The sequence below is a fragment of the Xyrauchen texanus genome, chromosome 42 (genome assembly GCF_025860055.1).
Source record: "Xyrauchen texanus isolate HMW12.3.18 chromosome 42, RBS_HiC_50CHRs, whole genome shotgun sequence".
NCBI classification, from domain to species: domain Eukaryota; kingdom Metazoa; phylum Chordata; class Actinopteri; order Cypriniformes; family Catostomidae; genus Xyrauchen; species Xyrauchen texanus.
In genome coordinates, this window is record NC_068317.1 from 10,343,985 (window position 1) to 10,358,896 (window position 14,912).

The 14,912-nt window shown below is 38.3% G+C and overlaps 1 protein-coding gene across 3 annotated transcripts in view; it reads left to right on the forward strand.

The window, feature by feature from the left end:
- LOC127635303 (partitioning defective 3 homolog) overlaps positions 1-14,912 on the forward strand; it is a 605,753-nt gene that overhangs the window by 475,873 nt on the left and 114,968 nt on the right. For 2 of the 3 annotated variants that reach the window (XM_052115228.1, XM_052115229.1), the window contains one exon: positions 13,308-13,583. In XM_052115228.1, coding sequence (XP_051971188.1) covers positions 13,308-13,583 — 276 coding nt within the window. The remainder of the gene's footprint in view (positions 1-13,307; positions 13,584-14,912) is intronic. The other variant, XM_052115230.1, reaches the window with a different exon arrangement.

Sequence of the window (14,912 nt, forward strand, 5' to 3'; positions counted from 1 at the left end):
TTATTTTGGTTGCAGCATTAGGAACATTTTCAATCATTTCAGTTTCTGAAATGAGAGATGTTGTTGCTAAGCAGATGTTATCTGAACAGTTGTTTGTCCTCTCTCAAAGAAAAGTGAAAGCTGAGCAGTAGGCTTACTTTTCAGTCTCAAACTCATTTTCAAATATCAAAGTTGGACTCCGGTTCTCATCATGTACCAGTACTATTCAGGCCCCATCGAAGAGGTAAATTGGCCAAAAGCAATTTATTTAAATTATTATTTGAAATAATTTCAGTTAATTTAATTCTATTACTTTGGATAACGCTTTACAATAAGGTTGTACATTAGTTAACATGAACTAACAATGAACAATGAAGTACTTTTACAGCACTTATTAATGTTTGTTAATGTTAATTTCAATGTTAATATAAAAATAAAATAAAAACATTTGCTTATGCATTATGAACTAACATGAACTGACAATGTACAATTTTATTTTCATATATGAACTTTAACCAAGATTGATAACTATTGCCTATTTTAAGTAATTTTTTACTACTAATTACCTGTTTTTATTAAATTAAATTTTATATATTAAATTTTATTTTATACAATATAATTTAATACAATATAAAATGAAATAGTTTTATAAAATATATTATTATTTATTTATTGTGATTAAATACATTAAATAAAATATAAGATATAATCTCAGCAAAAAAAATGTCCTCTCACTTTCAACTGCTTTTATTTTCAGCAAATTTAACATGAGTAAATATTTGTATGAATATAAAAAGATTCAAGAACTAAGACATAAACTGAACAAGTTTCACAGACATGTGACTAACAGAAATGGAAAAATGTGTCTCTGAAAGGTGGGTGGGGGGGGGGTATAGCAGTCAGTATCTGGTGTTGCCACCAGCTGCATCTCCTCTGCATGGATTGCACCAGATTTGCCAGTTCTTGCTTTAAGTTGTTACCCCACTGTTCCACCAAGGCACTTGCAAGTTCCTGGACATTTCTGGGGGAATGGCCCTAGCCCCCACCCTCCTATCCAACAGGTCCCAGACGTCCTCAATTGGATTGAGATGTGGGCTCTTCGCTGGCCATGGCAGAACACTGACATGGTGGCATTGTCATGCTGGAGGGTCATGTCAGGATGAGCCTGCAGGAAAAGTACCACATGAGTGGAGGAGGATGTCTTCCCTGTAACGCACATTGTTGAGATTGTCTGCAATGACAACATGCTCAGTCCGATGATGCTGTGACACACCTCCCTAGACCAAGACGGACCCTCCACCTCCAAATCGATCCCTGTCCAGAGTACAGGCCTCGGTGTAATGCTCATTCCTTTGATGATAAACACGAGTTCGACTGCTAGCTGTTAGCTACTAGCTCATTGTGCTGCATATAGAAGTTGTTGCATGGTGAAATTGGCCTGGTTGTTTTAGAAGCAAGCTTCCAGTAGCTGGTCAACTAAATAAAGTGAAGCTTTCAAGCAGAGTATAGAGTTAACATAACAATATATACCATCATCCATCGTGGATCAATGCCAGTCCAGGGCACTCTCCCTCCCATTGCTCCATTTGGTCGAACCACTTCCACTTTTCCTTGAAGGTTCTGTAGTCACTTTTACATTTTAACTTTTCCCTACACTGTTGGTAGGTCCGGTGGTAGCCGCGTGCGTCCAACAGCTGAGACACTTCCTGAGAGATTTTTTGGTTTGCTTGTCGCTAATGAGTGGACCGTCTGCACCTCGTTTATTGCCACGCCGTGGTTTTGCACACAGCCATTTATTTTTTCACAATTCGAAAGTCGCATGAACAAATGACACCGTTATCGCTGTTGCTAACTTTAAAACTAGCGGGTTGATGTTACGTGTTGGAAATCCAGTGATGCTGGTAGTGACGATTCTCCCTGACCAATCAGTGATCTGCAGGATTTTGACCTCACATTTAGTATTGTCTCGGCTCGCTTGGAACCTCGACCGAGGTTGTACTAAAAAAGTATCAGGTACCAGGTACAATCCACAGTGGAATACCCCAAAAAAGCGAGCAGAGTCCAGTTGAGTCGAGTTGTACCGTGCAGTGGAAAAGCCCCATTAATGGCAGGAAATCCGGCAAGGGTGCCGAGAGATAAGTGCTGTCTGGCTGCACAGCATTTCCTAACCCCTGTTCCTATTTGTCTGGATTTTTGTGAAGTTTTCATATTTCCCAAGTTGTTGTTTAGTTACAAGTTTAGTTAAAATTACAGTTAAATCCCACCAGAGAGAGTGACAGCTAGGAAACTCAATTACAGCCTTATTTTATAGGGGTGTTATTACATATATATATATATATATATATATATATATATATATATATATATATATATATATATATATATATATATATATATATATGCATATATTATAAACATAAAACTATATGTTTTGCTAACATTTATAATTACCCATTTTATATTTTTGGTAATTTTTTTTTAAAGCGGTATAATATTGGAGTCGATGTGAGCGATATTGGCCTTGATTGTAGCCTACTTGGTATCAGATAGAAAAAAAATATATTGTATCAGCCATCTCATTCCTCAGGCTTTGACTGATTGTACAAAACACTGGGACAAGGCCATTTCTATGCACTTATGAAATTACAGATCAAGTGATAGGTGGTGCTGATGAGTATTGTGGTGATGTAGCTGCAGTGCTAAAACAAGCCACAGGGCTCCGGGTATAGGGAGGGGAAGAAAAGGGCATGAGATGGTACATAGCCAAGCCTTGCGCTCTTCTGACACGACGATCGTTAATTCGAGTTGACGTTTTGACAGGGGCTTTTAGTGATTCAGAAGAAACAGCCTGCACAAAGGTTGGCTGGATTCATTTTCATAACATGCCACCATTAGCTTATCTATTTATAGAAGGGATGGCACTGCCCAATTTTTAGCACACCTGACCCTCAAGGATGTTTATGAAATTAATCTACAACTTAGAAGTGCTGGCTTGGCACAAATGCTGCCATATTTTTGGATTACTTAAGCCTCCCAGAATCCTTTTCTGTCAGAGGTTTGAGGTGAATGTGCATGGTTATATTAAAGGAATAGTCAAAGATTAAATGTTGTTCCAAACCAGTAAGATGTTCTTTCCCCTGTGGAACATGCTACTCTTTTCCATAAAACAAAAACATACACTGTAGTTACTAAGGACTGTTTTGAAGAAACCATATAAAAAGGCTCCATATAATCAGCCTAAAAGTAGTTCATATGACTTGCACACTCGTGTCCTAAAGCCATGAAACTTGGTTTCATATTTTGTCATCTCTTGATATGATTTTTTAGATACATTTTGAAGCATTGCTTAAGTACCCTAATGGAGCTTTTGGGGTACAATGTATCTTATATAGGAGAAATAGATGGGGGGAAATGCAAAGCATATTCAGAAGCAGAAGTGGGACTATGCAGGCATGATTTGGAGTTAAGTTGATGAAGTGTTGCCATCAGTGGCATTTGTTTTTACCACAATTGAGTAAATTGTAAGCAGCTGTGTAAGCTTCCCCCCAACCACCTCCTATCATTCGTTAGTTTTCCACAAACCACATTTTTCATCTTCCATCAAGGGCATCACTAGAGCCTGAAGTAACCGCCTTCATTTCTGCCGGAACACAGTGACCATTACGGGGCCTTGTTTATGCCTGCTGGTTGGTTGCAGACCTGTCCACCATATGTAACTTGACTGAGCGGACCACCATGGCAGGAGTCCATTTAAAACATGCCTGGAAAGGAATGTGTGGGCACTGTAACCATGACAGACATTGAGGTTTTGTAGTCAAAAAGCCAGCTAGAAGATCACAGTGAAATATTCTGTACATCAGTCGCTTTCATCCTCCTCTGTGTATTTACAATAGGATGATCAGTCTTTATTTATTTATACACACAGGAACCACCCCTGATGAAAAAAATAGAATAGCTGGTCCTTAGTTTAAGTTGTGTTTTGGATGCTGGTCTCCAATATGGGATGCTGGTGTTCCAGCAAGGCTTCTTGTCTAGGACATAGACTAGTCAGAAATCCTTGTTCTGCACAAAGTTTAGTGAAATACATTCACTTTCCAAATTCATGCTCTGTTTTTTTGTGTATATTTGCAGCAACAACACTAACCCTGAATCTTACCCCTTACCTTAGCAGCAGCAAATGCAAATCTCAGGAGAGCTTCACAGAATTAAGTGGGTTGCACACCAGACGCATCTAGTGGATGACATGGCGCATTCTAAAATTCAAAACAACGGTTTTCAATGAAGGTCCACACACTGCCGCTCGGGAATCTGCACCTTAAGATAGTCCAACAGCTACACTTGACTGGCCTGTACAATGTCCCGTCAGCAGAGTGGGAATTGATGCTTTTGATTTAAAAATATAATTAGCAACTAGCAAACAATCCAAACAAACCTGAACCACTATTGGAATTCATGCTGGTCTAAGTTGGTCTTTACAGCAGGGAGAGCCTATGTGAACAGCACAAGTCATTTCACCACTCAGCCAGGCCATCTGTGATACACATCTCATCCAGCTTCTTGCCTTTCTCAACAGCAGTAGATTAGCATTGCTATTTGCTTATCTTCTCTCTCCATTTGTGGCTAATCAGTGACTTGCACACCTCTGTTGCTGTTCTATATTCTTTACTTCCTTTCCTTTCTCGAAAAATGCTTCCTCCTGTATGTTTGGCTTTTTGATACAGTTTAAAGCCCAGCGAGATTGAAGCAACGGTGGTTATCTCAACTAGCTTCCTCTTTCTTTTCGTAAGATATGCAGCATATTCCACTCAGTGTGACCATGCCTTAGTGTGAGCTTTGAAGGTTCAACGTAAACATTGTTTTTCCAATCCAAAGAAGCCATTGTTATGTCTCACAATATCAGATACTTTTGCGTTGGAGTGCCCTTTGAAGCAATTCCCCTATGTATGCATTATTTGTTATGTTTGTTCCAGACTTGTTTTATAATTTATCTTATAACGTTCTGCTTTACCTTCACACTATTTATTAATATGGCCTCAATATAAAGAATACTTGGATGTACTTTGCCTTGGTGATGTTATTTAGAATGAGTGTAGCATTTTAGGTATATATAGATCACATTTTGTCCCCATTCTGATGGTTGATGTGAATATTAACTGAAGCTCCTGACCCGTGCATGATTTTATGCACTGCTGCCACATGATTGGCTGATTAGATAATCGATGGATGATTGTTGGTGCAGACGGGCTGATTTGAGTATTTCTGTAACTGCTGATCTCCTTGGATTTTCATGCACAATAGTCTCTAGAATTTACTCAGAATGGTGCCAAAAACAAAAAATATCCAGTGAGCGGCAGTTTTGCGAATTGATTTGCCTTGTTGATGAAAGAGATCAACAGAGAATGGCTAGACTGGTTCAAACCGTCAACATCTACGGTAACTCAGATAACCGCTCTGTACAATAATGTTGAGAAGAATATCATCTCAGAATGCTTTTCTCAGATGCGGGTTGGTGCTGTTTGGCGGCATATTTAATTAATTAATACTACACAGGTTTGCCTTCAAATATTTCCCAACATTTCATTTTTGAATTATTATTGCATGTTACTCCCAATCATGGCTGATTTTTCCCTTTGCATTGTGCCAGTAATTTTGTTACAAAAATAATTAATATTGTCGTTCCGCTTTGTCAGACAATCTCATTATGTTGCGGAACCTTTTGTAGCAATTCACGCTTGACTGGACCAATTATCTTCTAGAGTTCAAAGGCAGATCACATGGACTGATAGTGGACCAGATTATATTTGTAATTGTATTTATATTCCTCTGGAAGCTAAATAAGCTTGTTAAAGGCTTGTTAAAGATGGAGTTTAGCCATAGCACTGAGGAAACCTGCACTTCCTTGTCACCTGCACTTGATAGTCTGGTTTTAACATGTTTACTAACGTTACTTTGTTCTGGAGTTTTCCCGCAGTTTGCTATTGTTATCTGTCTCTGCATGTCTGTGAAACTTTTAAAGTAGGCATGACGGGGCAGGTTGTCACATGGGAATGTTGTCACAAAGGCTGTGTCTCAGTAAAAACAGTATAGGTCAAAAGTCAAAAGTCCAGTTGCACAAGTGTGTGTTTTCTATAGCAGTAGTTGTGTGTGTTGGCATCCAACATGCACTTCTTGCTTTCCTAACTTTCTTAAATTCTATTGTTTTTATTATTATTGTTATTATTATCCTATCCTTCAAACTAAAATCATTATACTAATTATTTTGAAATAGCTGTTAGGAAAATAAGTCAAATAAAATCACACTAGGATACATCAAGAGTCAGCTATATGGGCCTATTTACACTTGGTCACTTCATGCATTTTTACTGATCGGATAGCTATCCGATTGAATAAGCTCATCCCATTTACCTGACCACATCAATGTGTCTCCGTCAAATGGATAAATCTGATCTTCATTTCCCATGCTATATGCAAATAAAACAGAGTTAACGTCCATGTTTGTACTTATTCCGGGCAGTGATTTTAAAAGATGTGATTCATTATTTGCTTCCAAGTGACTTAGATCAGTGCGTGTGTGTTTCTGTTTGTGCGCACACAGTATTTTCCCCCATCTGGGCTTCTTGTAGGTAAGATGCATCTTGCGCGTCAGCTGTTCTCGTGTCAGTGTTTAGTTTCAGTTTCATCAGTCCTCTGCATCAAATAAATGAAGAAAAATTTCTGTCACTCCTACAACATGCATCCGTGTTTTAATTTGATGTTATTTATTATGCGAAATGAGCCCTATGCAAGTACTCGGTGACAGTTGCTATGTTTTACGTTTTCCCTATGCTGCAGTAGCACTGTTTGGGTGGAGCAAAGTTTACATATGTGACTTGAAGAGCCAGATGCATTTTCACTATTCACAGTTTCGTCAGAAATATTCTCAAGCCACCTCCTGAAATGTTTATTTATTAATATAATTTTTAAAAGAAACATACGCTCTGAAACATTTACTGGAGTAAAAAGTGTGAACACTAGCCCGATAATCCCCTATATTTAAAAAAAATATACACTCTACATGCAGTGCAACAAGTAACACACCATACTGTTCATATTTACACTTAAACTTTCTATCTGTAGCGTGACATCTGCCCTGCAGCCTTTGGAATGCACCTCTCTCTCTTTCTCTTTCTTAACTGAATTAAACATTGTTAGACATATGGAGTGGAGTGCATTGGCTGTGTCTGTCTGGAACTTGGTGGTATCTAAAGATAAACAATGTGATTTATTCAGCAAAGAGAGGAAGGACTGCAGGCAGACCTGAGTGTGAACTCTATATCACAGTTCTGCGCTTCACTTCAAAACTCAAAACTACTTCTTCTCTTTAACTTTAAATTCGTCTGATAGTTCACAAATATCTCATTCCCAATCTTGTGTTTACATCAGAGCATGATCAATGACTTAAGTCAACCCCAAAGCGAGAACACTTTGACCCTACGGAACACACACACATAACACACGCTTGTTTGTATCTTCAGGAGTTTTGGCAAGGGAAGCGTTTGGACACATTTCAGCTCACATATCCTACTGTACACACTCGTGATAATGAGTGACATTAAGGTATGAATGGCTCGCATTTAATGAGGTATTTTCGAGATGTACCACCTTGTGCCTTGTAGCTGCGAGTTCGCTTGTTACAAACAACCCCAGATCTGCCATGACGACCCATATGTTGCCATAACAGCCTCTCTCGCACCCATGCACTAAATCTCAGGACAGATGTGAGCTAATCACAACATCTAACTCTTAATTACTTTAACACTCAGTGTTCCATCGACAAAGAGCGTACAACTCATTTTCTTTTCTTTTTCTCTCAGGCACAAATGCACAATGTGTGCACGCTTACATCCACATACTGTCATCATGGCAAATGAATACAAATGTATTATCTTTCTCTCTGCTACTCCTGAAAACAAACAAATAGAATAGCATTCTGTACTAATTAGCTTTGAGCCCGGAAAGTCACAAAGAGGGATTTGCTTTCTCTCTTTGTTGTTTTATCAAAGCTCATTGGGGATTTTTTTTTTCATCCCTCTTGCTAATATTTTGATAATATGTTCTCTCTCCTCTTGCACTTATCTGACTTATCTGGTATCTGACTTATATGTTTTGTGGGTAGTCATGTGAATGTGTGTCTCAAATAGGACTGCATTGAATGATACCATGTGAAACATAATGAGATTCAGGCTGTTTTGATTAGCATTCTAACATACTACTCGTATTTTTTCTGCAGTAAATAGTCCCTTTGTCTGAATATGCATACTATGTAGTATGCCAAAAGCATGAAGTTGGATGTCCAAATCCTCAGTATTCATAAAACAGTAGGTGCAAAATACCCATGTGACCTTCTACATTCAGTGAAATCCTGATGTATGCATCCAATGGACCCTGTACTATCTCAAAATACCACTGTAGTAATCACATTAATCATTCACCCAACAATGTAAATTATCTCATCATTCACTCACCCTTATTCCATCCCAGAGTGTATGACTTTCTTCTGCAGAACACAAATGAAGATTTTTAGAAGAATATCTCAGCTCTGTAGGTTCATACAATGCAAGTGAATGGTGAAAAAAATAATGTATTTCTTATACTCCGTTAATAAACATGCAACGTGATGAGATTATGTGAAAACAATGTAGCATTCAACTGTTTAGAATGTTTACCTTTGCATAATGCATACTATTTATAAAAGTAATTGTCAGTATGAAGTATGCAGGATAGTATTCAGTAATAACTGAATGCTAATAATAAGTAATAACTAAGATAGTGTCTTGTTAAAGGGGGCAAAAAAAGGGCTGTAATAATGTATTCAATATAGCCTGTTCTGTTTCCTGTTAACACCATAGTGGACCATTTATTTTGTAATGAAGTAAAGGTGGAAGAAATTCTAAACAGGTTTAACTAGACATTTAGGCGTGTAGTATACACAGTTATGGTTACAGTTAGACACACACAGACTTAACCACAATGTCAAACTGAATAATGCACTCAGTCATACACCTTGTACTAACCATGACCATGTTCAAGTTAATGCAAGTTTTGAGTGCAAGGTCATTTGTCTTTTGTCTCTGAAAGTGAAATGCTGCATGAAGCAATAAAATCAAAGCCAATTAGAAGGTAATGTATGAAGGTAAAATAGTGCCTAAATGATTTGCATGCGCAGAGTAAGATTTGTGAAACCGTAAATCAAATTGTAAGCATAAAAATGAATTGCATGCACACAGAACGTTTTGTAAAGTCACTGATGTTATGTGTTGTGGATCTGTAAGTGCATATAGACACAAAGTAAATTTGGCGTGCATTCCTCTGACTTCCTTTTTTTCACGCTTACACATTTGAGACAATGAGATTTCACAGTGGTTGGTGCTACCCAGCGTGAGGTACTGAAAGTAGAAACAAACATTGGCAAAATGTGTTATTGTGCATAATTGTATCAAGGCTGGTTAGGACAAAACCTTAGAGATTAACTTTAAAAACATATATATTTTTTTTTAATAAATCAAAGCTGGTCTCAGTCTGATTAGGGTACAGTGTTATTTCAAATAGAGATCCACAGAATTACATCTTACCAGCACAATATGAGTTTTGAAAGTAATCAGTGTAAGTTTATTTGAGTGTAATTGTGCCTACAACAATCTCAGTCTAGACCAGTATCCTTTTTTTTATACAATGACCTTACAGTTTTTTCAGCATGAAGTAAACCACCTTTTCATAGACAAAACACACACCGAGCCGTGTGGCCCACTTATCATCCCTAGGCCACTGCACTAAATTAGTTTTAGCCTTGTACTCCAGGGAGCAGGTTGGACTAGACCTCTTCCTCAGTGTGCTCATTATCCCATTCAAACATAGATATCGCTCTCACAGATTTGATTTAGCCATTATAGGCACAGTGCCGGAGGCGTCATCCTCCTATTGAGTTTCCGTAACTTGTCATAGCATGGAGCAGGTTTCTTACTGGAAGCAAGGTGACATCAGTTTTCGAGTAGACGGCAGGTGGACTGGACCCTCACCAGCATCAGATATCACTCTTCATACCCCACAAGGCAAAAAATTTACTTGTAACAGCAAGGTTTGATTTAGACTCAATGACCCAAAATGTAGAAGACAGACAGAAAATAAAAATCAAACACTCACAATGCACACACACATAAGACCTGTTTGAAAACCTACAGTAGTGAGCTGCCTCACTGACTACAGCCTAAATACTGTAGGCAGCTGCCTCCAAAGGCGCAATCCTAACCTTTATGAAACCTCTTAAGTGATGGATTTGGAATGATCTCTACTATAGCTGCACAAATATTCTAATAAATTATTTTTATTACAGTTACAGTTGCCAATTTTGAAAAGTGTCATTTGAAGCATTACAAATCTACTAGTTTTTGAGACAAATAATGAATGTATCTCATTTTCCAAGCACCATGGGTCCATTTCCACCCATTGGTTTTCGGAAAACAATGCAAGGTGGACACAGCAACAACTCAACATTAATATAAACTTAGACCCTAATCATTAATAGATATATGCCACCATTCTAGTTTGACTACAACTTCACAAAATGTTCCATCAGCAGTCTAAACAATTGAAGCACTTTAGGTAATGTAGAGTCTGTTGTAAGTGACACACTTCCTTCTGCCAGTTGGTGGCGCTGTGACCGAGACCCACAATAGCCATATCAATGGCAGGATCAGCCTGCAAGGACAAACATTTGGTTTAATTTTGATGTAATTCCAGAGCATGCATTTTTCAAACAATCAAAATGCCCAACTTCCTGTTTGGCAGAGCTTATGACAGTCAGGGTGAAAGTTGTCCAGCTTGATGAGATCTATATGTGTACATAGTTTGGTAACTGTAGCTCAAAAGGGATGTGAACATGCCCATGTTCTAGGTGGTGCTACGGAGCCCCCTACAATAAAGAACAATACAGCCTCTACATTTTCAGTGCTTGGACCCTAATAATCCTTATAATAACAATAGGGTCTCCTCACTTTCAGTGCTTGGGCCCTAATACTAATCTTTAGAAGAACAATAGTGTCTTTGTACATTCAGTGCTTGGGCCCTAAAAACTAGATTGTTTTATTTAATTTTTAATATTTAGAATTATTTCAATTGCAATATCAAGTGTAATAATTGAAAATAATTATGTTTGTCATAACCGTGTAGTCCTGCTCTACATTGGCACCATACTAATCGCACTCAGCATGGGAAACGCAACTTGCAATGGATTTTGGAACAGAACAAAATGTGAAAATATGCTGATGTTGAAAGGTTTCCCATCACTGCCAGACTATTAACATGACTCACAAATGCACACAATTCTGGCACAGTGAATTGGATTTCCTCAAGAGAGAGAGACAGTCAATGACATTGTAATTGTATTAGACTGTGACCGAGAGAAAATGCTCATTGTTCGTAAATTAGATTGTGCTTATGAGAATGTGTGGACACATTCAGTCTCCCTGGGAAAATCCTACAACTTTCCTTGGCCTCAATACAGCAGTTGTCAATCAAAGACCTGACAGATAGATGTCTGGGTCAAAGGTCAACTCTAACCTGAGGTGTTGAGAAGTTTGGATGGCTAAACTGGTCCAAGGTTGGTAGCATTGCAAGACGTCCACCGGTTTTTGCAACAGGAGCATCCTTCAAGTTCCGGGGCCCATCTGGATTTGATAAGATGGCTGGGTACCAATGGCAGAGGTCACCCTACAGGAGGCTTTCCACACCAGTCCATTACACTTATTCCACTACAACTCCATTCCAGAGGATCCATTTCCCCCAACACACAGCACACACAACCACACATGCGGCCTATTAGGCACAAAAAGACTCTTTCAGTTCAGCCCACCAGGACTGGCCTTTGAAAGCCCCTACACAGAGAATGTGAAAGAGTTTGAGGGAAGGCAGAAAGAGGCGGTTGGCGGAAGATCAGAGTGGCCAGTTCATCCTGCTGTTTAAGAAATGGCTTGTGAGAAATCACTCCCTTCTTCTTGGGAAGGTTCCCCAATGGCTGTGTCAGGGAGTCCATGCACTGACAACCCTGCATTCTCTTCCTGTTTAACTTCAGCAAAAAGGGGCCACAAACTCAAGTGCAAACTATTTTAAATTTATTCAAAAATGGAATTGAATGAACAGGGCCTCAGTGCTCTTTCTTCCTTTCCATTTAGGTGATTCCGCTGGTAGTGAAGGACTTCCATAATAAATCAAATAAAACAGATAAAGCAAAAGTTTAGAAGCCCATTATGCCAGTAGGGGGTCCTGAGCTCAATGGAACTCAATGCACTAGAAAGTCTTAACTTAAACCAAAAGGTCTTTCTTCAAAGTCACGTTGTCTCACATGTAAGTGTGGGGCTATCAGGGCTTTTAACAGAAGTTTAAAAGATGTTGATGTTCTAAAAGTGATTTATTTAATAGAGGTTTTGAGGGCAATATTAGGGGTCATTCACACCAAACACATAATTTTGCCATTCACACAGGAGACATTTTTTGCCCAATTGTTTTTCTATGTGAACATGCGCTAGACAGATGTCTTTGACCATTTCAACAAGCATCTCATGCCATGACCAGAGCGTTTAAGACACAGTATCATGTTTAAAGAACTCCAGCTATTAAAAAAAACAAATGTGTCTCAAGACACCTGTGTTATGGATGTACATATTATATAATTTCTTGTAACATAAGAATGTGTTCTGTGTGAACACCCCCTTTGTGTGCTGTCTCTCTACATGCCTCTGAGTCAGTATGAGTTTTTTCTTCTTTTTTTCCCCAGTTTTTCTGGTGTGAAAGCTGTTTTCTGATGAAACTGGCACCTGTAGTATGGTTCATATGAACAGGAGTGAAGTTTGCAATTGATATGAAAGTCGAACTGCCGTTAATTTGCGGAAGTGAACTGCTGTTAATGATATGTTGATGTATATAATATGTTGTTCTGTGCATGTTAGGTTTTGGTAGTGAAACCAAAGGGACAAAACGTGAATCATCCATTTTTACAGTGGTAATCAACTTTTGATAGTACTCACAGTGATATTTACATAGATGACACAAACATACCACATTATGGAAACAAAAAATACAATATTTAAAATGACCTTCATGTGTAGAGGGAAGGGGATGGAATCATATCTAGGGTCTGGACCAAGCAATCCAACCTTTTTGTGAAAATAGCCTTAGAATACTGTCAACCCTAGATAAAACTATCCACTACAAAATGAGTAAGAGTATTTTAGTAGAGGTCCTAAACATAAGACTGCATACACATCTAAGCCTTAAATTATGTCTTGCATTTGTAGGATTCAATCTAAGACAAGGGAGCTTCGAGAACGACAGACCAAAGAGAGAGACTATGCGGAAATTCAGGACATCAGTCGCACCTTCAGTTCTGATGAAGAGCACACCTATGCTGGGATTGGCTCTTTGGACTCTTCTGTGGCTAGCAGTATGGATCTGAGCCAGAACCCTAGTCAAGAACAGCATCCCCAGAGCCCAGTAGACCAACCCCTGCCCTTAGAGGCTCTCTACGCCCAGGTCAACAAGCTCCACAATGGGCGTCCACCCTCTGCAGACAGGTAAGCACCCTTACCTTCTTGTAGCTTTGATGTTGTCCAGCAATTTCAACCTTTGGAAACCACTGTGCTATGATGTAAAGGTTGTTTTATTGATTTAAATTGGTTGGAGCTTGGTTTTGAGTGTTTGTGATGGTAGTAATTGTTAAGTAATGGTGTAAATGGACGAATGCATCCATTGACTTGTTATTGACTTGACTGATGACACTTCTGGGTATGCATTTATTATATAAGGTGAAGGGCACCATCACTTTTGAAATTTACTTTAATTTTGCAAGAAATAGGAACATTCTCTGCAGATCTCTGACCACTACTACAACAATTTCTTCCTTGATTTTAGTTTTTATGTCTGAAACCTGGGTTTTAAAAATGAAAAGCTGCTTTCATCAACCTTTTGTAGTGTAATTCTTGAGTCAACCTGTGGAAGGAACAGACCAACAAACACTATAATCTGATTTCTTACCTGTGTCCCAGTGGCTGCCCTTATAGCACAAGTAAATTATCAAAAATTCTCTGGGTGGGAAAATGTAATAACAAGGAGGCTTTATTATCACAAATCATGTGAAATCCACCAGTAATTTTTGTTTTGGCAACGTGTACAGAATCACTTCTGTGTGTATCAGGGAGCGAGATGTCATCTGTACATTACCAAACTTCACTTTAAAGACCCCATGAATGGTCAGAATGATTGAACTGTGTATTCGGCAGCAATAGGTCAAAAGATTTGCTGCTAAAATCAGTGTGTGCTTACTGAATTTAGAATCACTGACCCGAGTGGCTGAAGCTGGAAGTGTTTTTGAATGTATGGGTACGTAGAGCTCCAGTATCTGGGTGAAATATCCACTGAGTGGCACCAACAGAGAGTGGTGACTGGCAGGTTTGGCTTAAATATGCTCACATGAAATGGATTGAAAATTTGAAAATCCACTTTTGGTTAGCCAATCAAAAGGCTTTGAAGGCATTACTCTCAATTACTTTGGGTCTATACATAGGGTTATGGAGTTGTTTTTATTTATTTTGTTTATTCAGAATTTGTATCATCTATGTTGTTTATATACTGTATTATATTGTGTATGATATAGACATATACACTTGTAGGGCCATATTTTCTTCCCAAATTCTGTTTATTTTTTGCAAATTCCCTTGTTTTTCTTTTCTTTTTTTTTTTCATAATTCTGTGTTTTAATGTTTAATTATATTTTATTTTAAACAACTGCCCAATCAACTGAATTAATAGAACTTAAATCAAATGAAAACAAAAATAATTTTCAATATAAAATTGCATTATTTTGTATCAAATGAAGTGCTTGCAGATCCTCACAGCACATTCCA